This window comes from Rhamphochromis sp. 'chilingali' (genome assembly GCF_963969265.1).
Source record: "Rhamphochromis sp. 'chilingali' genome assembly, chromosome: 5".
Classification (NCBI taxonomy): domain Eukaryota; kingdom Metazoa; phylum Chordata; class Actinopteri; order Cichliformes; family Cichlidae; genus Rhamphochromis; species Rhamphochromis sp. 'chilingali'.
The window spans coordinates 8,984,012-9,008,884 of NC_137932.1; the positions used below are offsets into that span (position 1 = coordinate 8,984,012).

Below are 24,873 nucleotides of genomic sequence, written 5' to 3' on the forward strand. Positions count from 1 at the left end.
AAATCCAGACATTTGTCACAGTGAAAAATCACAACAGATTCTGGTGTTAGACTCCGCAACTACATCGAAGTCATTATCTGCCTTGACAGACAGCTCTGATTCACTGGACATGCCCAAAATAACATCACACAAACAAGAACCATTCAGAACAGAAGGTTAAAGTGAAGGAATGAATCATGGATGAGATTGTCTTCATCAGAAGATGAATGAAGAGCCCGGGTGAGTAATTGGTGTTGGTGTGGGTACTAATTATCCAGCCCCTAAAATTTGCCAGACGATGTTCCAGCATGTTCGGAACTCCTCAATAAATGTCAAAAAATTGCTCTGTGGGAAGTGTGGGAGTGAGCATTCAGTTCCCTCGCGACAAATTTGGACACTTAACAGATCACAGTTTGACGTTAACTGGGAGCCTGTCAGTGCACCTTTAATGGGAAATGTGGGTACGTCTTTGGCAAGAGTTACATGCAGTGATTTCCCACGTTCCACGGAGTTACAGTCATTATGCTTCACCCACTTTTATATTTATAACTTCTTCTTTTTTGTAGGTTGTGGATCTTTTATAACAGATGCTAAACTAAATCAGCTTCACATTTCTCAGAGCATCCTCTTAAAAAAAAAGATAGAGGTTAAGTTAGTCTGTTGTATTCTGTGAAGTGCATGTTTGGTTTGAAAGTTATTTTTTATCAGTTCATCTCGTGACAGCAAAGCATCTTCTCCCCAGAAGAAGAGCAGTTATTTGGTTTGTAATGCAATGCTGGGTTTCACATTCAATTTAGCCCTGGCGTCTATACAGCGCTCCCTATGATGTGGGCTGGGAAGGCCCAGAGCAAACCATCTATTGTGAAGCTTGGACAGGCTGCAAGTGAAGCAAATACCGTGCTGATTTGCAATACATCACAGACACACACACACACCCACACAATGCTCAGAATGTCTAAAACAAAATGGTCCACAGTAGCCTCTGCCAAGCTATCTGCTATTCTTCTTCTCGTTCTAAAAGCGTTCACCTCTTTAGGGAGTCTGCCGTTCAGACTCCTTGTGTGTTCCTTCATATGCTTTAAGATCTCAGCAGGCAGTTGTCCTCGCTATTCAGCGAGCTAAGACAAAAACCTCAGGCAACGTTTCTTCTGCTGCACGCCCTTTCTTTAGAATAAACTCCCCAGCCGCCTTCAGCTAATGCAGCGCACACATGATCTTTAAAGCCCGAGTCAAAATGTCATTATCTCTAATGAGTATGAGTGTGTGCAGCTTTTTAATCTCCTGATTATTTAATCAGCATCCATAAAGCAGAAAAGTGCAGTTTAGTTTGAGCTCATGCTTAGCCTTGTCAGTAGGTCCCCTCCTCCTCTGTCATTTGTGTTTAAGGGTACTGAAGTCTCCTGTGTCAGTTCTGCCCCTGCCAGCTGCCTACTGGCTCCTCCTTCTCTACCCCCCCCCCCCCCCCCCTCTCTCTCTCTCTCTCCTCTTCTTCCTCCTCCTCCTCCTCCTCCTCAGGCCAGATATGACTTCTCTTTGCTCTCCTTGTTAAACTTTGCTACACCAGCCTGTCAAACTGTACTTGGAACTACACAAAGACCCAACACTAGACTTTTTTTCCTTTGGGGCCTTGAATCATTGGACTTAATATTAACTGTTAAAACTCTGTCTTCAGTTCACTTTAACTCCTATTTTTTCAATTGTATACCGGACTCAGCAGGTCATTGTTGTCCACTTATTTTTTCTTTTTGTTGTTGTCTAAGTTGTCTTGATACATTTACATTGTAGTTTACAGCTTGTGCGTTTCCCTGACTTACTGCAGTCTTACCTTGCATACCTATCTGTGATCAGTGGTATTATCAGGCCTCCACCACCAGGCTGGATCAATAATTTAGTGTAATTCCAATTTTTTTTTACAGTCTATAGCAACAATTGTCAACAACAGTCACACCAAGTTGCTTCATGTTGTAAGGTAAAGAACCTACAATATTAGAAAGAAACTTCTATTACCAGATGAGCTCCTATAAGGAAGCAGTTGGAAACTGAGGGAATGACAATCTCTCTGTTAACAGGAGAAATCTCCAATGGAAACAGACTCAATTAGACAGGAGAGAGAGAGCCAGAGTTTAATAATTGCCAATAATTAAATTGAGTAGTGTGTGTAAACCCGCAGGAAGTGAAAAGAGGTACGTGATTCAGTGCATCATGGGAAGCTTCCCAGCAGTCTAAGCCTATTACAGCATTACAAAGAGATGGCTCAGGGTCACCTGATCCAGCACTAACTCTAAGTTTTATCGAAAAGGAAAGTTTTAAGCTTAATCTTAAATAACATGTCTAAATGTATAACATGACTCACAGCACATTATTTCACCGGTACATTATGTACCCGGTGAAATCAGGGCAATACTGTTTAGACTTCTGAAAGCCAGAAATCTCTCAAACGTACTCCAATGTCACCACCTAGTGACCTTTTTTGATATTCTCGGTAGACCCCAAACACACAGACACTAAAATGAAACAGGCTTTCACGGATTTTCAGAAGCCTTGTGGATGAACCACTGATCTGACGCTGCCTCCAAACTCTAACTCATTCACTATGTTGCTGTATGTATGTTTAAACATACTTATATATAATATATGGACATTATAAGTTCTTCGGGGGCTTTACAGATTTAAAGTATAACGCTAATGTTAAAAAACAGGAGAGCACAGAGTCACTTCCCGTTTTAGATGAAAATTGCGGAATTTGGGATGCAAAACTGAGCCGAGAAAAGTCGGTTGTTTCTAGTCGGCGTGTTTTTCTTAACGTACCAGCATCGACCTGCGACCAAATAAAAGAAAACAGTGTCAGGTAGTTGTACGATAAATCTTTTTAGTATTGATGAAAAACGCTCCTTGTTGTTTTTAATATTTATATTACACGTGATGTTTGTGCTTTGGCTTGAGTTTCGAAATGTCGGCCGTTTTTTATGGCAAATTGTCCTCCTTTCTGTCACGATTAGCCTGCTAGCTGACGTTAGCGGTTTAATTTCCGGAATAGAATAACTTTATCAAGATGACCGATTTTTGCAGAACTTTTTCATCTTTACTGTTAACCGACATGGACGTACACAATATATGTCTCATATATGTCGACAGAGGTTGCGCTGGCCTGTCTTTACAATAATAGTAGCATGACCTAACCAATAGCGTTGTATTTATGCTTTAAAATCACCGCGGCTGTTTTCGTTCTGTCTGGTCAGATTATGGAGTTTGCAGAGCTGATAAAGACACCCAGGGTGGACGGGGTTGTCCTACACAGGCCTTTCATGCCTACTGTGGAGGGGACTCTGTGTTTGACTGGTCATCACCTGATTCTCTCCTCCAGACAGGACAATACGGAGGAGCTGTGGCTGCTTCATTCAAACATTGACTCGATAGAGAAGAGGTGACAGCGTTGTGTTATTGTTTTTCTAAATGACTGTTATGTAATCTCTTTGTGAAAATGGTACATCACCTACCCTAAATAGATGCAGGTCAGTAGGGCATGCATTTGTTAAAATCCGTTTGAGTTCCGCCTGTTTTTTAGTGCATGCTGCAGATCCGATTATTATTTATTAATAGTGTCCATATGCATAACTTGCTTATAGTTAAACTGGTTAGAGAAACTAACATTAACTGGTTAAAGACACGGGGCTTGTAGTGGCAAAGAATTTGTTTTTCTTCACTGCCATTTCTGGTAATTGTACCGTTTTTAAACATTTTATGTTGGACACAAAATCAGGTTGGACACACAAGCCTCAGGAGGTTTGCCTAGTACTTAACTGTCAGTTTCTATTACAGTATTGGCCTAATAACCTGCAGACTACCTTAAGGTTTAATTTTAGGTTTTGGTATGGGCTTTCTAAATGGAGGATAACTTGGAACAGTGGTAAACCTTCCCAAGAGTGCCTAGCCGACCAACACTGACACATCCAGGAGGTATGAATAGACACAAGATCAACCTTTAAAGAACTGAAGGCCTCAGTTAAAGCCAGTGTTCATGATTTAACAATAAGAAAGATGCTGTGCAAAAATGGCATCCATGGGAGAGTTCCAAGGTGAAAAATCACTGCTGACCAAAAAGAACGCAAAGGGCTTGTCTCACATTTTATAAAAGATATCTTGATGATCCCCAAGACTTTTGGAAAAATACTCAATGGACTAACGAGACAGAAGTTGAACCTTTTGGTAACATGGCATTTTATTTAAAAAACAAAGTCATACCAACAGTCAAACACGGTGGTGTTAGTGTGATGGTCTGAGCTGCATTGCTGCTTCGGAATCTGGATGGCTTGCTGTAGGGATAGGATAAGTATAAGCCATAAGGCTTCAGCCTATTCCTTTTTCGGTTACTGTTTGAGTACTTTTATGTAAAATTATAATCTGTTGTTGTTGTTGACTGAAATAAAAATTTCAATTTCAATTTTCAAATTTATTTAATAAATTCCCCACTACCCAAAAATCCTGAAGGAAAATGTTCAATCATCAGTTCATGCCCTGAAACTCAAGCACACTTTGGTTATGCACCAGGACATTGGTCTGAAACACACAAGTGTTCTGAAAGACTCATTGCCAGTTATCACAAACACTTGATTGCAGTTCTTGCTGCCAAGGGTGGCAAAACGTTATTAGGTTTTTTTAGATGGTGCCAGGTAGGTTTGGATATCCATTTCCTTTAATAAATTACATCATTTTAAAATGGCATTTTGCATTTACTCAGGTTGTCTTTGTCTAATATTAAAAAATATTTGATCTGAAACATTAAAGTGTGACAAATATGCAGAAAAACCAAACAAAAAAACGAAGCAGGCAAATACATTTTCACAGCACTGTATTGTCTCTTTCATTGTAAAGCAAATGACTCATAAATCCTCCTGCCTTTCTGACTGAACTTCATGCAGATGCCTTCACATTAATCCATTAAGAATGGATTTATGCAGCTCATTGTACTTGGATACTGGCCAATCCACTCTTTCATCTGTAGCTGGGGCACGTTGCTGCTTAGAGCTTACGTACTGAGCACTGAGTACTGATACTGCCTTTAATAACAATCACTGAATCTACAGTCAAACTAAAAGTCGTTTCAACAATTCTTCCAGAAACCCAACATGACGATAACATAGAAATTACACACAGAAAGCCGAGCTGTAGGGCTCAGAGTAGTTCACTGATACTCTGTGTTTGTTCATGACATTCATCCTCTTTATTGTGCTCACCTTTTAAATTTTAGATTTGTGGGGTCTTTGGGGCACATCACTGTCAAATGCAAAGACTTGAGAGTGATTCAGCTTGAGATCACTGGTATGGAGGAGTGTCTCAACATTGCCAGCTCTATCGAGGTAAGAACAAAGGCTCCCCGTCGGAAAGAGAGTGATTATTTTTAGCTACGCTATATTTTTCTCTCAGGCTCTCTTTGTTTTTGTCATGTCAAGTTAAATTCTGCATGTGATTAATATTGTGAATAACAAGTCAATGTTTTCATTCCTCTCAAGGCTCTGTCCACTCTTGATTTAGTCTCCCTGATGTACCCTTTCTTCTACCGGCCAATGTTTGAAGTCATAGAGGATGGATGGAATTCATTTCTTCCCCAGAATGCCTTTAAAGATTTGGAGTCCATGGTACGTTTAGGTGACATTACAGAGTAATTCAATTTGAATCAGGGTTATTAGACCTTTTTTTGTTTTGTTTTCTCCATCCCCTCTACCGCACTTTGCAGACAGATGAGTGGAGGCTGAGTGAGGTCAACAAAGACTTCAGCTTGTGTCCGTCATACCCCCCACTAGTGGCAGTACCCAAAGATTTTGATGATGAAACGCTGAAGAAAGTAGCTACTTTCCGTCACGGTGGCCGTTTTCCAGTACTTAGCTACTACCACAAGAAGAACGGCATGGTAAGCGCAAGGAAAAATAATTACTCTGCCTTTGACCGTCTCTTTTGCTTCTCATCGTTTGTGTTTTTGAACATTATAGCTAGGGATGGACTGATCCAATATACAATACCGGTATTGGTCCGATCCTGACCTAAATTACTGGATCGGATATCAGGGAGAAATAAAAAATGTAACCCGATCCATTAAATATAACAAAAGCACCTCACGAAACTTGCAAAATGGCTTAACCCAGGTAGTGACTTTAGCACGTGGGAGCAGTATGCGTCACGTGATAGTGTGGCTGTTGCGTGGGAGACCTGTCGGTGGTCTGGAGTTGTTTGTCACTGAAAGCATCTGGAGCCTCGCTACGTGCTGCCAAACCGGTATTTCACCTCTGAGCAAGCTGTCCCAGATAAGTAAAGCAATTGTGTAAGTTCATCTCTGAATGTTTGTAAAGCATTTTTATGTTAAGCTTAACAACCGATATATGGAGCTTTACTTTGGGAAAAAAAAACCTGTGTTGCAGGCAAAACAGTTCCATGGTTCCCAAAAAACTATGAAAAAACATTTTTTTTCATACTTATGTTTTGTATAGAAATTACACAAAAATCAATCTCAGGTTAAATGTGATTGAAACAGCTTACACTGACATCCATCTTGATAAAACATGAGTGTCATGAAGGCGTGTTTGCATTCATTTGCACTGCTTTCCACTCTGGATGTCTATTTATGCTAAGCTTTAAGTATAAAAGGGTCCATTCTACAACCCGTTTTTTTTGTTGTTGTTGAATATAAACATTATTTTGTGCTGATATTGCACTTCCTTTTTTCAGAACCAAAGAGTTTTTGAAATTTGCATAAAACTGCATTTTAAATTACTTTAAATACTTAGATTTACAGATCTGCTGAAGGTTTAAATAAAAAGATAAGTATTGCTGAAATGCAAAATATTTTGGAAGTGGGATATTTTTTGCAAGTGTAATAGAATAGCTTTAGTGTTTTGTCTTTTTAAATTTGAGTATGAACTGTTGGGAATAAATAATTTTTCACTGCCTCAATAATGCTATGCTTTTTTATTATTAAGTGTTATAAAGTTATATAGTGTAGTATTAAGTGGACACAGCCCTGAAAATAAAAGCATTAGACCATGTGTCCTTGGGGAGTAGAAAGCTGCAGACTCTCGCTCATGCTGGGAAAATGCAGATAAGAGGGGACCATCTCTAGTGGAAAGTTACTGAGACACTGTTGTTTAGACTAGAATGAAGGAGCTTCTGTAATAAAACTGCTAGACATATACAAAATGCAGCAAGATATTTAAAAAAAACAAACAGTTTTTATTGATCATAAAATAGAGTATATTGGATTCATATCAGTATCGACAGATATCCAAATTCATGATATCGTATCGGACATAAAAAAGTAGCCATCTCTAATTATAGGGGCTGACAAATCACTTCCACTTCCAGGTGATGATGCGAGCAGGACAGCCACTGACGGGCACCAATGGGCGACGGTGTAAGGAGGACGAGAAGCTGATCAACGCCACTCTGCGGCCAGGAAAGCGTGGTTACATCATTGATACACGTGCTATCAATGTTGCTCAGCAGGCCAAAGCCCGAGGTGGAGGGTTTGAGTTGGAGGCCAACTACCCACAATGGAGGAGGATCCACAAGGCCATTGAAAGGTGATTGGACACTTAGATATTAAGAAGACAGTAACACTTTATAATACGACCTGTTTAGAGTCTGTTGCATTGCAATTCCCTCGTGATTAAATGGAATTTCAATCTATTTTATTAGAAATTAAAATGTCATTATAATTGCCTATAAATGCTTAAAGGTGGGTTCGCTAGAATACGGGGTAACAACTCACCTTTATACAGGAAACAAAGGAATAATTATACTGTAAGTACATTTAAGTAGTGCCTGAATTCTGGCAGTTTTGCAAGAAAGCAGCTTGGGTTGGATTATGGAGTTGCTTAACCTTGCCTAACTAACTGCCTAACAGGAACAGAGACACTCTTTTTACTGTACACTCCTTTTGAAAGTTTTGCTTGAAAAGTGAGTGTGAAAGAAAAAAATACTTGGCTTCATCATTCATCATTATACAGTTAGATAGACAAGCAGATTTTGAAGGTATTTGTTTTTTCTTGTAAGCTGATAAGGGAGATCACGTCTTAAGGACATTTGAATAATAGAACGTCCATCATGCACATCAACATAAAGAATATTAAAAAAAACAAAGATGTAAAAAGCATGATTAACCCACTCCATAATATGGCACTGAAAAGTGCAACTTGTGTTTTTCTGCAAAATTACCAAGAAATTGCACAGCTTAAATTTACTTGTGTTTAAATTCCCTGTAAAAAGATGACTCGTTACCCCTACTTTTAATTATTTTCAGGTAAATATAATGACAATGTATTTTCAAATAAAATACATTAACTTTTAATTTAATGAAAAGGGAATCACACCCTTAGTTGTGGGCTGTATTGTAAAGTATTACTGAGAAGACTAGATAAAGTGGAAACTGATTGAAATGCATCTCATACTTTAAATGATCTAAATAAATCTGTTTTTTGCAGGTATAATGTCCTTCAGGAGAGCCTGATTAAGTTGGTGGAGGCATGTAACGACCAGTCCCACAGCATGGACCGCTGGTTAAGCAAGTTGGAGGCTTCCAACTGGCAAACTAATGTCAAAGAGATCCTCACCACGGCCTGCTTGGCTGCCCAGTGTATTGACAGGTCTGTTTTTCATTTGGTTGTCCTCATGTCCCAGTAAACATAAACTCGAAAAGCAGCGAGCAGTGACAGACTGTGGGCTTGTGTGTTTATCTCAGGGAGGGAGCGTCAGTGCTTGTTCACGGTACAGAAGGGACAGACTCCACCCTGCAGGTCACCTCCTTGGCTCAGATCATCCTGGATCCCGGGTGCAGGACCGTTAAAGGCTTTCAAAGCCTGGTAGAGCGGGAGTGGCTCCAGGTGAGCTTAGATGCACTGTTTAGAGCCAAATGTTGTCTTTTCTTTCACCTTCTCCTCCACAGTGTGAGTGTTTCCACTCATTTCACCTCTTTGACTGCTTACACAGGCTGGTCACCCTTTCCAGCAACGCTGTGCCCAGTCTGCCTTCTCCAACAGCAAACCTCGCCATGAGGCCCCTGTCTTTCTTCTCTTCCTGGACTGTGTGTGGCAGATCCTTCGCCAATTTCCCTGCTCCTTTGAATTCAACGAGAGTTTCTTGGTACTGCTTTTCGAACACGCCTACGCATCTCAGTTTGGGACATTCTTGGGCAACAGTGCAGCTGAGAGGTAAGATAGGAGTTGGCTGATGTAAGACCTTCAGTTTATGTCAGGGCTATGCTTTCAGCTGTGTGATGTGGGTGTCACCCTACGTAGTTTAAGAATACATCATTTGTTATTATTTGTTGTGTTGCTGATAGTTAGGTCATGCAAAAATCACGATGCTCTCCCTGCAGCTGTGAACCACCTCTGATAAAACAGCCGTGAACCAGTTTTCCTGTTGGTCAGTCTGACACATTTCTGTCTTTTCACAGAGCCAGACTGTGCTTGCCTGAAAAGACTGTGTCCCTTTGGTCATGGGTGAATCGGCCGCAGGAGCTGGAGCGTCTGACCAACCCACTTTACGAGCCCAACAGTCTTGTGATCTGGCCATCTGTGGCCCCTCAGAGTCTGCTGCTGTGGGAAGGTAAGAAACAAATATATTCGTAGGTATCTCTTAAGAAGAGGGAGAGGAGGTAGAAGGGAGGTCTGGGTGTCTGTACAAAAGACATCTGCCTCTGTGATCCATAATAGATGGATAGATAGAAAAATCAGCAAATTTCATTTTCAGACCTTGTTTCCTTTTTTATAAAAGAAAGTTTCCTAAAGTGAAAAAAAAGGAAACGTGCTAGATAATTTTAAGTTTTAAAATAATAAAGTACACATAAAGTTTTGTTTGCAGGTTTTAAGGGAACATTTATAGCTGGGAGTATTTTTTTTTAAATTTAATCTTTATTTAAGTTTCAGCTGTATTTATGTATTTTTTATACATACATTAAATCCAACTGTTACACTGAGTGTCTCATTTACAACACGAAAGCAATTAAATGGCAAATGTTAATATTCTTCATTGAAAGCAGTCCAGTGAGACCACATGCTGTACATATTTTGCAGTTTTGACTCATGCTTTAAGTTTATTCTCAGTCTGAAGATGGAGTAGGTTAATATCTAAAAACCCACCATGAGGATCAGGTGATAAAACTGCTGTTGTAGCCGCAGGTACACGATTAGAAATTGGGCGTACTCACAATTACAAATACACATTTGCTCACTCATACGTTCTGAAATCTCACCAGTAGGGGGCAGCATTGATTTGAGCATTTGAACCCTGAATGACCCTGACAGCCACTGGGACCCGAGGACCAGCTATTTGTGCTTTCCAAGGTTACAAGCATGAAGACAAGTATACATACATTATACAGGATTTTTAAAAAATATTATCAGCAAATAATTTTAGATAAATAAACAAAATGTTGCACGTCAATTTATTCCTTTTACAGTCACCTTTGATCTTTAGTAAAGATAAGCATTCAGTCCCATGATTATCCAATAGTGAACAAACTGTTGGTTGCAGCTTTGTCATGTTGTGTACAGCTACATGACAGGTGAGGTATGTGATCAGTGCTGTCTGACCTGCCACCTGAAACTCAGCTAGATGACTCAGCTGAATTTCATGTAACTTGGTGGAGAGGTGGTACTTGTGCAGAAGTTTCCGGTATAGCTAGCATTATGAATCATTTTACAAGAAGAGGTAGAACACACTTTGGCATTTGGGAAATTGTTCAAAATGCTCCTGAGGTGTGTCCGTGACATGTTCAGCCTGCCTGTGTGTCTTTTTACAAACAGTTTCCTCACTGAGAGGCAGTGTGATGATATTATGGTAAAGCATGAGTAGCAAAATGGTGCTAAATAAAGAAGCACTGATACAGGCATACAACCACAAAATCTGTTGTGGGTAATTTAAAGTGCTGTTTTTTCACAAGTGCCTTTTGGCATTAAACACAAACATCATGTATCAGTGGAAGTTATATCAGAATATCAGTGTATATAAATGTGATCCTAAATCTTTTTAAATCAAAATTATTTGATCATTTTACATGATCGTTTTTATTTAAATTGCCAGATAAAACCAGCTTTACCAATGTTAGCATTATATCATCATTGTTTTTGGTTTAAAATTATTACTTTTTTCACATTTTTCACACTTTTTAAACCACTGACAATTCAATTCAATTCAATTTTATTGAAATGACAGTGTACTAATTTGATTTTAACAAATTCAGAATGAATATGTAAGTCTGAATTTGTCTAAATTGTGAATTTGAGTGACTGCAGTGAAACTCTTAATTGATGAGGGGTTTTTTTCCCCCACAACTTTAATAATGGTGGTTATTCTTATTCTTAACTATGGTTGTCTTAATGTCAGTGGGTTCAGCATAGTGCAACAAGTACAACAAAGCCCTGGGGAGATCTGTGTTAGACCATTCATAAAGAAAAGTTGGGGGAGGGGGAATCCAGACCAACTAGAGGTCATTAGGTTCATGCATTTCGTGCATGGGGCCTCTCTTACTGCCTAAAGCCGTTCACGCTATATGAAGTGGAATGCATAAGAACTGAGTGGAGCACGTGATATCCTGCTTATGCAGCTCTTTCATAGAAAGTGACGCACACTCCTCAGCCCACCTTAAAAGACCCAATGGAAGTCCTGAACTCTAGCTGCTGATGTGGACACTAAAAGAAACTGATGGCGTGTGTAAAATCTTTACATCCCAAAAGTTCTGTGTAATTCTTAGCGAAATAATATTGAATAAAAATAATGGTTTAATTGAAAAAACAAAAAATGCACTAAAATAATGTTGTTGTTTTTAATTGGACTGCAGTTTGATCACTTTAAAGGTGTTGAGTAAAAATGTGGAGGTTTTAGTCATTTTATTTGTGTCGCACATTTAAGAACAGCCGACTTTAAACTGTTGAAATTAAATTTTAAAAAAATAGCTAAAAGACATGTAAGAGTTAAAACACTGATAAACATGACTTTTAAACATTTTAAAATCCAGTTAGAAAAAGACTTTACAAATACAAAGGAAAGAAATGGAAAGCAGTCAACACTATTCACAAAAGACACAAATGTTATAAATTCAATATAATTCCAAAAAGTTAATGAGCAAAAGGATTTCAGGATTATTTCTGAATTACACGGCTATAACTGTGTAATAAAATCCAGGACTGGTGAAATGTCAATTATCCATCTTGGGCTTTTCTGTGTGGAGTTTGCATGTTCTTGGTTCTTGGTTGGGCGATAAAGCCTCAAAACTATGTAATGGTATTTCAAGGAAATTTATGATAATAATTTCTGATAATATAGAGGGAAAAAAATTGTGCATAGGGTTTTTCACGGTGATTGCAACTTGTGGGTAGAAGGATTTATTTATCAGCACAAACTAAACGAAGGGCTTTTCCGTCCTTCTTTTCTGACAGTCACTGATGACACAGCTAAGTGTCTTAAAACATCATCAGTAAAGCTTATTTAAAAGAAGAGTAAAAAATGACAGGGTTTTTTTTGTTTTTTTTCCCCAAAACATGAAATTTACAATATGATGCCAACGACCTAAGATGCAAAGAAATACTGGAAATATTGCTCACAGTGAGCAATATAGAGACAAAGTAAAAGCAGTAAGGCTGAGATGGGTTGGACATGTGCAGAGAAGGGATAGTGGGTATATTGGACAAAGGATGTTGATAATAGAGTTACCATGCAGGAAGGAAAGAGGAAGACCACGAAGAAGATTCATAGATGCAGTGAAGGAGGATCCACTGTGGTGAGCCCCTAAAGGGATCAGGCAAAAGACAAGATTTTTATTTTTCATTAAAGGTGAGGAAATTGGGTAAAAGCAAGGCTTTAATGTCAGCTAAACAACAAGAAATTCACTGAGGGATCAGAGGCAAGTGTGTCTAAATAGCAGTAAATAAAATATATCAATGGGCATTTGGAGTACAGGTCCAAGTTTGCTGCAGTTAATTAATTGTTCCAAATATTGCGTAAACATAGGGATGCATATGCACATCCTTCCGCAGCCACCATACATTTCACAAGTATTTTGTTATCAATGACCCAAACTTAAAAAGAACTAAAATAACTGAGATCTTATTGAGTAGTGCTATCTACAGACGTGTTACTGGGTTCAGAAACCTCAGTTTGTTGACACACTGGCTTTCCTTATGACTGACAAGTAAAGCGATGGTTCATTCCAGTCATACAGCTCCTCTGTGTTTACACCTGTTTCTCTGCCAACAGCCTCCAACCACCATTAAGATCCAGTGGTTTGTTTTTTTTGCGCTCAGCACAAACTGTGTGAACTGTTTTTCGAGACTGCTTTAAGTTTTAGACATGTCAGAATCTTGTATTTGTACTCCAACTCAAAGCTCCACAAAGAACCACATCCAGCACGATAATACACTTTATCTGTTAGCTGTTTGTTTTCTTTATCACAATTATGTGTGTATGTGTATGTGTAAGTATGTGTTCTCATAAGAAAGGTGCATGCTTTCCCGTTAGTGTACAGTGACTGCACACGCAACGCTTACATAACCTCTATCAAGGTTGTGAGACTGCAGTGTTTAGAAGAAACCAGAACTGGAAGAAACCAGTTTGTGAATTGTTGTTTTCTGATTGGTCCTGCTCTTCTGTGACAGGAGTGTTCCTTCGTTGGAACCGCTCCTCCAAGTGTCTGGATGAGGCCTATGAGGAAATGGTTCATATAATAGAGTACAACAAGGAGCTTCAGACCAAAGTAAACAGCCTGCGCAGGCAGCTGGCCCAGCTTGAAACTGAAGATCCTCTGCTGCATACGCCATAAAGAGAGAGAGACCTCTAAAAGTAATTGAGATGGTACATTCAAAAATCACAGACATCCCAGCTTTAGCTTCCCCTTTTTAAAACATAATGTAAGAAAACAACATTATTGTCAAGTTATTGTGAACGCGACTAAATGAACTTCAGTTTTGATGCTTTAATGAAAAACATTTTTATCATGGTGACTCATTGCAAACTACACTCGAGTAAGAGGAAAAAATTCAGAAACAAAAGCGCCGTCCTTATTAGCCATTTCTCAGAGTGCAGATAAAAGCTAAACCTCCCTTATCACACTGTGGTCTAATATCAGTGTACAGCCAGACCTGCACATGCCTACTGCTCATTTCTATAGATTGTGCTGTGACTGGGCGGCTGATTTCACTGTTGCCAAACCTCTTCAAACACCCACACTCGTACTTGCTGGCTTCCATTTCTATATACGTGATGTGTAAAAATGACATTGTGGACCCTTTTGTGCTTCTCAGCACTGATCTTGTGTAGTAGAGGATTAAAGGGGCATTTTAAGGACAGCTGGAGAAAAAAAGTGTCTCAGTTGCTACAGGGTTCACATATTTCGTAAAAGTTCTGCTGAATGTGTACACCATTAGACCGCTGCAGAGTAACTATGGCAACATATAGGGTGCTGTAAGGGAGCATGTGCTTTTGCTGCACATTGAGATGACATACTAAGCGTAGGTAGGGTCAGGCCAGTGAGGAGGGAGGTTTGTATAATATGTAAAATATCAGATCAATGCTTGACATTCCAGTATCACAGCCAGAATTTGCACAAACGATTTGATGTAACCACGTATAACAATAATCTAACGACTAGATCGGTTGCTGAGCATCTCTGACTTCTTGAGTTTAACATTCAGAACTGATGCACTTTGTGTCAAAAGCATTTCTTTATCTGTATGTACGTATACGCAAATCAATTTTACTCCCACTTTGAAAACGATCTCTCATCAGTTGTTGCCATAATAGATGACAAATGTCCAAATATCAAACAGGACAATATGTATCCAACTAACCTACACACATGTTACACTCCAAAACTCGTGTCTCTTCTGGAAAATGTGCTTAATTGTCAGCTTCTCACATCCAAGCTCATACTTATCTCACGAACATAGGAATTATCCTAAACTTCAGCGGTCAGTAAAGCTGTCTGTGTCATTATGGCAAGCTGAAACCCGCAGCGCTCTTTGCTTATAGACCTTAGTTCTTTCATCTTTCAGTGCACTCTTTGGTAGTACCATTAGAAAAACATCATCTAGCGTTGTAAATATAAATATATTTTTTTGTTATTATGGTCTGGGATTAAAAATTAAATGCACTGCAGCCATCTTTGGCCAGTTTTGTTTGATTGCCTGTAACAAAGTAAATGATCTATGATTTATCTCGATGTCTGCTCAATACTAATACTAATAATCACACTAAGCTTAACTTACTTCCACTACTTTGAAATGCTTTGACAAAGAGAAAGTTTACGTGTATATTTCATGTGTGCATGGATAGAACATTTCTTATAGTTGTGTGATGCCTAAGTGATTTTCGCTTTGTCAGAAAGTTGACAAAATTCAAAAATGTAATGTCACACAGTAGATAAATAATCGTGTCTGTTGTACTTTGTGCAATGCCTTACTGTAAAATCCAGATTCAAAATTATGTGTACATATTTGTCGCTGCTGATCAGAATGCTTGAAAAATCTAATATTGATTAAAATTTGTTGTTGTGTTTTTTTTTTAAGTTTTCACGCCATTAAAATCTGTATTACAACAAAGGAAGCGTTTCAGTTCTTTAATCACCACACAGTCTGTGCATCATTCAGTTTTCCGTGATTCAGTGTCACCAGTCTCATTAAGCTAGTTTTTAGGGTTTTTTGTTTTTTGTTTTAAGAAAACAAAGTGAAAGCCACCTAGTTGGCTGTAAATTGAGCATTTAGCAATAAAATATACCTATCCTACCCATACCAAGGGCTACCCTAATGTTAGCCCTTGGTATTTGAAGACCTTTTTCAAAGCCTCGGCTTCATCTCCAACTCTGTATTTTCAAACTATATGAGATGACTTGGTGGTGGATCTCACTGCCATGGAAGGTGGAAGACACTGACTTGTCTGAGATGAGTCTGAAAGAAGATGCGACACAAACGGTATACTGAGAACGTTCACCTTCAAAGTAAAAGTTGGACCTTACTTGTGCAACCGACACATATCAAAAGGCTCAACTTTTACTTTGAAGGTCAACGTGCTCTGTTTACAGTTTGTGTTGCACTTCTCACATTTTCCGCTTTTGCAGACAAATCAGCGTCTTCCATGCAAATTCCTACTGACTGCAGCAAGCTGAAAGAACCAAAGCAATCACAGAGGGCTTTTCAGTGCAGCGTCTTATACTTATTTGTGAACAATTTCACGCTACTGACTACCAGCTACCACATGCAGAATACATGTTTTTCTGCAGTGAACGGGGGTTTCCAGGCTGGTCGGTCAGTAGGCCTGCGCGAGTGCAACGTCAGTAATTTCACAGCAACTGCCAGTAACCTCCAGTAACCAATCACAACCAGGTAATGAGTACACATTTAGTGCTGTATAATAAAAACAATAAAATCAGAAGGGAGGTGTTTATTGTTGAATTCAGAGATGAAGAGAATAGTACATTTGTTTTTAAACATACTCTTTTCTTTTTCTTTTTTTTTTTACAGTCTGACTTTCTTTTGCAGGAAAAAACATCGCCCCCTGCTGGCCATTAGAAATATTTCCACTATAAGGCATTTCCTCATTGACTGACACGTTGACTTGGAGGCTGTGTCCATCTTTTATATACAGTCAACAGGCCAACTGTTGACTGTGTCTCAACAGGACAACTTTTTAATGTAAACATGTCTGGGTCATTGTTCCATTATTTTCATGTGGACAAAAATCTGCTTTAAATATATCAGTATTATTTATTTTTTTCCCCCTTCCAAAGGTTCCAAATACCAGAAAGAAGTCCTAGAAAATATCCACGTTATGTACCCTGTCCTTGACAGTCTGTCCGAAGATTAGTAAACAGCACCCTAATAAAATGTGTTCGCATTGCTGTGACGACACAATCATCTGATGCGGCGACTGGGGCAAAAAATAGCCAAGGGTCAGCTGCTTCATAGGGAGAGATATCCATGTTGCAGTAAGTGTTTACAGTGCTGCTGGTCAGCCACAACTCTTCTGTCTGTATCATTAAGTCTTTGTGTCTATCAATACCCTAATTTCATGTTTATTACTCACAAGGGAACCCTTAAAATTCTCTTGAAGCAAGGAAGGATTTTGTGCATTATCAAGTAAGATTTTAGATAGAAACTATAGCTTGGTTTATAAGAGACTTTGATTCCCATTTTTAGTAGTGACACTGAGCTATGTAACCTCACAGCTATCAAGTGTCATGTTTGTCTCACATTTCCTGGAATTGCAGGTTACTTAGAAGATTATCCCAGTTTGCGGTTGAAAGGAAAAATATATTTACGATTTCTTTTTTCTTTCGAGAAAAAATTACATCTTGTTTTTCTTGCCAAAGATCAGGTCAACTTGTTTTTCAGGTAGCTGTTTCTTTCTCAGTCATGACAGGCATGGGGGTGTGCTCGCATGCTCCACTCATATTCCAGTGCAGGCCTTAAGCCCACCCTTTGCTTGCTCCATTCAGCAACGTCATCAGTCGTTCTGACTCGGCTCTATCTCCTGCAAACAAACCTGAAAGTCAAACAGAAAGTGTGTGCATTCATCATATCGTTCACTGATAAACATCTAGATTCAAATCAATGAGGCTGGAGAGCTTCTATTTTTTTTTTTTTTTTTTTAATTTTGCCAGGTCACAAAAACTCCAGTGAAGCCAAGGATTTGGTGTTAAATGGCTTTTAAAGTCCATCCTGTAATCGTCCAATTTCTTTGATTGCAGGGCTGCATCGGGCTCAACACCTTGTTTTGCTTTACGTAGACGTCTGCTACTTCTAAATTGTGCACCATTCATATCCATAAAGACATGAGCGCATTCGAACTGTTTGCTTTCAGTATAGCGAAATGTGTTTTACTACACTGGTACATATTCCCATGTAGCAGCTGTGGTTGATGTGATTGATCTTGCAGAGCTTTTTTGACTTTTGAATGTTTTGGCATAAATCTAATGTGACCTTTTTGTTCTTGTGACTGATGACTTGTTTGCACCTTGTGCTAAATAGTCTGTATTTTCTCTCTGTTTTTCTCAATAGAAACAACTAGGATAACTGCTGAGACAGAGTTTTTTCCCAACTCGGGGATTAATAAAGTATTTCTTATACTTATCTTCACTTATGAAGACGCTTACCTGCTGGAGAGTGCTCTCTTGGATGCACAACTCGGATGTTGTGATGATCTACCCCACTGTTGCCCTTTGTTGAAGTTCAGTCCCTTTTATGTTGCTGAGCTCACAGTTTTTTAGGCACTTTAACTTTCACCTCATTTGACTGCATGTTGCAGATTCACAGCCACAGCTTCCAAAAGGAAATTGAAAATCACATTTTAAACCCACTCCACTCCTCTTTTTACCCACTTAACTGATGAAGAATAGCACCTCACGGCCTTTCACGTCAACTGCCCCCTTTCTTTGGTCGCCTGAAAAGGCGAGGGCCTTATATCCTAAACTTTTCCTGCGATTTAGAGTGGACACTCTTGATCTGAAGCTGGACTTTGAGCCCACGTTCATCATGTGAATGCGACTGTCATGGTAAACGTGTATTTGCAACAGTATTTGCACGTTTGACACGATCACACCATCCCCTGCCAATGTGCAGCCTCGGGTATTTTTAAGTAATGCATAAACCGCGTGGCCTCAGATTACGTGGATGCACAAAGATTGACCGGGCGTCGGTGACGCCACGGGAGGGAGTGGTCTGCGAGGGAAGACCGCACCTCCGGGTCTCCGCCAATCCGAGAGAAAGCCGGCTTCCCCTTAAGCAGATGGTCGTTGATATATAGCTTGAAGGCGCAGCTGAGCTGATGCAACACTGAACGGAGATAACACGAACGTCACGTCAGCATCCCATTCTCAAAAAGACGCAAATCGCAGAGGAGCTTTCTTTCTGTGTGTGGCTGTGTTAACTGCAGATTATCTGGTGAGTGCACCGATCCCGATATTTGATTTCTTTTACATTTAAGAACCCGGCCGTTTTTTAATTAGTCCTCTTTTCTAGGGAAATTTAAAATTTAATTTTAGGGAAATTATGCGCAATTTATCAATTCGTGCTTCCACTCTTTTTTTTTTCTTTTTTTGAATCACGTGTGTTTAACCTTTCTATCCCGATCAAACCATCTCTCTCTCGCTCTTTTTTTTTTTTTTTTTTTTTTTTTTAAACCAAAGCAAAGTCCTCTTCTGAAGTGCAGCCGGTTGCTAAGTCACAATGACGTGCTGAGCTCAGACAGAGAAAATATTTAGGATCTAAAATAGTGGTTGCTCTCATTCAGAATTTCGTCCACCAGCAGCAGTTTTGCCTTCGTGGAAAAGCAGCTGCACATTGGAGGGTATGGAGATCAGTTACGCTGACGTTAAGGAATTAAACGATCGGCATGTCCCATAGAAAGGAGTCTTGGCGAGCTGTGGCGCGCTGCCCATATTAAACAGGGGGCTTATATGATGAGTACCTTAAACGATGTTGGCTCAATATTGAACAGCACATGCTCTCAGAAGGGGATAGGCCACAAGCATGATGGAGCGGGAGAGCGTGCTTTTGTGCAAAAGTAATGTTTTCATGCTTAATCCATGATCTCTGTTATTAATAATTTTATGGTTCAATATATATTTGTAAGAAAATGAAGGCAAACAAAATGAAAGCACATTCCGACTCTGAGTCCATGCCACCCTGATCTTGGCACCGTTTTCCAAGGCTCTGTATGCCGCTGTACGCCCTCTCTCCTTGATTGGCTCTCGTTGAAGGCAGGGCAGTACATATATACTCCAAAGTAACTCCGTTCATTCTTTTACTAGGAAGCTCTTTGAACCCTCGGTAAGTCTTTTCTGAAGTGATGCGTTGCGTAAAAGTCTAGACGTCCCGTAATGAACGACAAATTTAGTTTTATTGCGCTATTTTTGCATGAAGTAGTAGCTCAGTATGCTTAATTTTCTGCAGTTCTGTACCTTTCTAAAGATATGTGGTGTTCGTGTTTTATAATGTTTTTAGATAGATAGAGTTAGAGTCATGTTGCGTTAAAGTTTTGCTCAACTTTGACTGTTTTGGTGTTTTTATGCGCTTTGATTCTTCCATTGCACTCATTTTCTCTGCATCATGTCATTAGCATGTCATTTGTTGCAATCCACGTGTTTTCGCTTTTGGTATGTTTTCTCTCATCTCAGTGTTTTCAGATGCGTTTGATCAATCTGCCCTTTAAGGGAATTAAAATAAAAAAGTTTCCGAGTGCCACTTTTGTCGTTTAAAACTTGTTTGTCCACCTCTCGGAGCTTGAGGCTTGGAAATGAGCCGAAAACCTCATGACAAAAATGTTGCGAAGTGAGGCCACCAAATGATGCCAGAGTCTAATTAAATATAAATGCAAATTGGCTTTCATTAGATTTGTAGAGCTCTGCTAGACTTCTTTTTTTCATTAGAATTTACCAACCAAAGTGTCACCTAAAAGTAAACAGACACATTGTTCCCTTCCTCCAGGTACCAACATGCCTGTCGTGAGGATCTTCAGCAAGGTGGCCAAGCAGGCGTTACTCAGTACCCCAGGCTGTGGCTGCCAGCCCTTAACGGTGGCTGTACGCAACATCAGCTTCTCCCCTCGACAGGTGACCTCTGATGCCAGCTTCCATTCTGTGTCCTTCTCAGAAACAGACCACCCCAAGGTGCTCATCACAGGTACGTACGAAGCATCAGGTTTTGGTCTTTTGCAGCCATGCAGTTTAGTCTAATGCTTTAACAAAAAAAGGCCGTTTTAAAATGCACGAGGGTTAGAAAATATGCTGTTCTGGGACTTTGAGATCAGCGGGGTTTCTGACAAGTTTGGCAATGAGAGCTGAGAGGGATGCCATTAAAAAATAAAACGTGGGCGTCCAGTGCTGTGACCTTTTTTTCTTATGGCCACTCTCCTCCTGAGGTACTTCAGTCTCCATGGAAACTAAGCGCTGGTACTTATTAGCTGCTGCGCATCTGATTTGTGTATGGTGTCCTCAGATCACTCATAATATTTCCACCTCCCTCCAACCTCTGCAGGTGGCCTGGGACAGCTCGGTGTAGGCCTGGCCAAATTGTTGAGGTAAGGATTTTAATTTGTCCGAATATAATAAATGACAAGTTTTGTGTTGATTAGTAATTGTAACACTGCAGTTAAACAGTTTATTATAAGGCAAACTTTGTAACATTGGTTCCTTCGCAGGAAGAGGTACGGAAAGAACAACGTCATTCTATCTGACATCCGGAAACCTCAAAACAGCATTTTCCACAGTGGTGAGTATACTCACATATGCTATATAAAAATGTATACAGTTCAGATACACAAAAGATACTATATTAGCGGTGTTTAATGATTACGTTGCATAGCATATACAAGTACATACAAGACATTTTTTGCCCTTTTCTTTAACTTTTTCTCTCTCTATAAGCCCAGGTGTTACTGAAAAAGCCATGTCCAACTGTAATATTTGTAGAGTGTGCAGACAGTCTTTTTTTCAGTATGATGATCCTCTTTTGGGTGTATTGCTGACTAATGCCAGCCTTACAAAAAAAAGTCAGGGATTTGGCAATACAGGTTGTTACGCTTTTGAAATAAATCACAGCATATTGCGTCAGACTGAAATGGACACATTTGAATAGTAAAGTGTCTGCAAATAAAGCCTCTTGCTTTAATATTGATTTATCCTTTCCCTGTGTGTGTGTGTGTGGGGGGGGGGGGGGGGGGTGTTAATAAATTTCTCTAAATCAACATTTGAATTGAAACTTCTTAAGTTACTTTGCTAACATTTAGTAATGATCAGAAGTTGCTTATGAACATGGAGAACATACAAATTCCGAAGTGTCCTATTGGCAGCCTGTACTGAAGGCTAGGGAGCATCCTTGACAAACAAGCGCAGTCACAGTGAAGGTGAAACAAAACTCTTTACAATGCTTATCCATCTGTCGCCATCAGGCCCCTTCATCTACTCAGACATCCTGGACTACAAGAACCTGCGGGAAATTGTGGTGAACAACCGCATCACTTGGCTGGTTCACTACAGCGCCCTCCTCAGTGCTGTTGGAGAGGCTAACGTGGCCTTGGCACGCTCTGTTAACATCACCGGTAAGTGAATTTGTAACCAATCTGTCTCATGTGGGCATAACGATGTAGGATGATGCTCTTGTTTTTCATGGGGCACTTGCTGAGCGTTTAGCTGTCTGTTTTTCAGGGCTTCACAACATCCTGGACATTGCAGCAGAGCACGGCTTGCGTCTCTTTGTCCCCAGCACCATTGGTGCCTTTGGTCCCACATCCCCTCGCAACCCTACGCCAGATCTGTGTGTGCAGAGACCCCGCACTATCTACGGTGTTTCCAAAGTACATGCTGAGTTGATGGGAGAGGTGAGAGCTCAGAGTTTAATCTAAACTCTTAATGGGCAAACTTGATATCAAAACCATAGAATGTCCTGAAAACTGATGATCCTCAGTGCATGTGCCTGTTTTTGTTTTTGTTTTTTTCTTTTGTTTTCATCTATCATCAATTGATGACTGTTAAATCTAAGTTCATCTGAGAAGCTGCTTGTTCTAAATAGCGGAGTTCTTTCTGTTCTTTAACAGTACTACCACCACCGTTATGGGCTGGACTTCCGCTGTCTACGCTATCCTGGAATCATCTCTGCTGATTCCATGCCCGGTGGTGGCACAACAGGTAGGGTGGATTCAGACTACAGATAAGGTTACACTTTTAACGGTTGCTTATTCCTGTGCTGCTATCAAGTGTCAACTTTGTTATGCAACTGATCTATTTCAGAGTGTTGTTATGACTTGTTGCATTTTTTTTTTTTTTTTCTTCATGCCATCGCATAACTTGATCCGGTGTCTCCATATTTTCACTTGTTTGCTCAGCCACCACACCCAAATCCTCTTATCAGTTAGATTTTTAATTACAGTTTAGCTTTTCATAATCGCATGTTCCTCAAATATTTTACTTGGTATACTTTCTGTTTCTGCTGCATTTGTTACTTTCTTTAAGTGCATAACAGAGTTTAGATTTTTCAGCATTTCTGTAACAAGGCTCTTTTTGTTTTTGTTTTTTTTCCCCCATCTCTGACCAGACTACGCCGTCCAGATTTTCCACGATGCAATCAAAACTGGCAAGTTTGAGTGCAACCTGAGACCTGACACAAGGCTGCCCATGATGTACATCGACGACTGCCTGCGTGCCACACTGGAGGTGATGGAAGCACCGGCTGAGACACTAAGCATGAGGACGTACAACATCAACGCCATGAGCTTCACCCCCGAGGAACTGGCCCAGGAACTCCAGAAGCAGATGCCTGAGCTGGAGGTCACATATGAGGTTGACCCTGTACGACAGGCAATTGGTAAGCAAGGCTTTGATTTCTTAAAGGAGAAACTTCTCATTAATCTTTGATATTTTTTTGATGGTGAAAATCCTATAAGATAAACTGACACATGCTTTAAATCTGTTCCTTTTCAGCTGACAGCTGGCCGATGAACTTTGATGACTCCAATGCACGGAATGACTGGGCCTGGAAACACGATTATGATCTCCCAGAACTCGTTCAGACGATGCTCAACTTCTTTGGCTCAGAAACACGCATGGCTCGTTTTAACTGAGGCAACGCGGCATCAATCGTAGTATTTTTTTTTAAAATGTTTTTTTTGTACATAATGTAAAACACTGACCAAAGAGAACAGAGAAACATGGCCTGTAAGTCATCATCATCCTCTCACTTCTCTGTGTAACATCAGCAGGGTCCTTCTTGCTTGCCACCGACCGGGCTTGTCTCAAATGTAATGGTCAATGAGGACTAGAAGATCCTCACCCCCATCCCTGGAATCTAGTCTCTCCACCTCTGCTTTGCTCTCTTTTATCCCTTTTCTATTTAGAGATTTGGGTGAGGGGCAGTCAATGAGTTGAATTGGTGTCAACATTATCAACCTGAAGCTGCGTTTAGATGAAACAAAGGGTAACTTGCATGCTGAAGAATTGTGCAAATTTTTGCAATATTTTCTGATGAATCTAGTTAACAAATGGGGAATGTTGCATTGTACAACTGAAAGCATTTCTATGTTTTTCTTTTGAAAACCCAAATGGTAAGGTTTTTTGGGGGGGGGGGTTTCCTGCTAAATTTCCATAATCTGGGAATTTTAGGCCTAAAGCTTTGGGGCCAAACTCAAGCAAGAGGTATACTCGTACACGAGGTGTATCCTTTGTTGCACTTTAGACAGTTGGATCTTAAAACCTCTCACAAATAAAGGAGCCTAATCACCTACAGGGATGAATACCTGATACATTGTATCCATTTTTTTTTTTCAAGCAGTGTGGTGCAGGGATTCTTAAGAATTGTTTTTTCTTTGTATTCCATGACAAATTATTTATTCTGTTGGTGTTTTAATATGCGGGAGCACTTCTTAGCACTCTCTTTCTCTTTTATTTCCACATGTTGCTGTCCATGTTTGTTACTTCATTTTTAACATTAGGTCTTTGATTATTTTCACATGAAAGAGAAATGAGAGTTTAGAGGAGACTGTATTTGTGTAAAAGGAACTCTGATTGTCTTCTATGTGAATGTCTTAGCAGGTTTTGCCTGTTCATTCAAACAGCAAGCTTTGACAATAAAAAGAGAAATCGCATAACTGAGTCCTTTTCCAGTAACTTTCTACACCTTTTATTTAACCATCAGTTTGTTGACCTGTAGTGAGTTCAAAACCCGGGCTCGAGGAGGGCAGCTTGCCATACCAAAAACGTTTGTACAGACTGTTCTCCCACAGATAAAGGAAGTGTGAACACATCAGTCCTGAGAACACAACTCTTTCCTTCTCTGTAAAGAATGTTAGAGCTGTTACGTTTTAAAGGAATTCATTTGCATTTGTTTTAAAGCAGATCAGTGATCTCTAGCACACATATTGGGCTGT

At 39.8% G+C, this 24,873-nt stretch overlaps 2 protein-coding genes across 3 annotated transcripts; both read left to right on the plus strand.

Annotated features, from left to right (window-relative positions):
• The first annotated feature begins 2,467 nt into the window (after positions 1-2,467).
• On the plus strand, positions 2,468-15,555 carry mtmr9 (myotubularin related protein 9). 2 transcript variants are annotated; one of them, XM_080882480.1, is made up of 11 exons: positions 2,468-2,580; positions 3,219-3,403; positions 5,228-5,336; positions 5,490-5,615; positions 5,714-5,887; positions 7,333-7,550; positions 8,451-8,612; positions 8,708-8,849; positions 8,956-9,176; positions 9,422-9,573; positions 13,620-15,555. In XM_080882480.1, the coding sequence occupies exons 2-11, from the start codon at positions 3,222-3,224 to the stop codon at positions 13,781-13,783; spliced, it is 1,650 nt and encodes a 549-aa protein (XP_080738606.1). In that variant the 5' UTR covers positions 2,468-2,580; positions 3,219-3,221; the 3' UTR covers positions 13,784-15,555. The 2 variants fall into 2 exon arrangements, with proteins under 2 accessions (XP_080738606.1, XP_080738605.1); XM_080882479.1 differs by lacking the exon at positions 2,468-2,580 and adding an exon at positions 2,674-2,827.
• A 3,191-nt stretch (positions 15,556-18,746) lies between these two features.
• On the plus strand, positions 18,747-24,088 carry tdh (L-threonine dehydrogenase). Its single transcript, XM_080881785.1, has 9 exons — positions 18,747-18,896; positions 20,442-20,636; positions 20,991-21,033; positions 21,154-21,224; positions 21,904-22,053; positions 22,160-22,332; positions 22,549-22,639; positions 23,046-23,315; positions 23,432-24,088. The coding sequence occupies exons 2-9, from the start codon at positions 20,450-20,452 to the stop codon at positions 23,569-23,571; spliced, it is 1,125 nt and encodes a 374-aa protein (XP_080737911.1). The 5' UTR covers positions 18,747-18,896; positions 20,442-20,449; the 3' UTR covers positions 23,572-24,088.
• Positions 24,089-24,873: the final 785 nt, after the last annotated feature.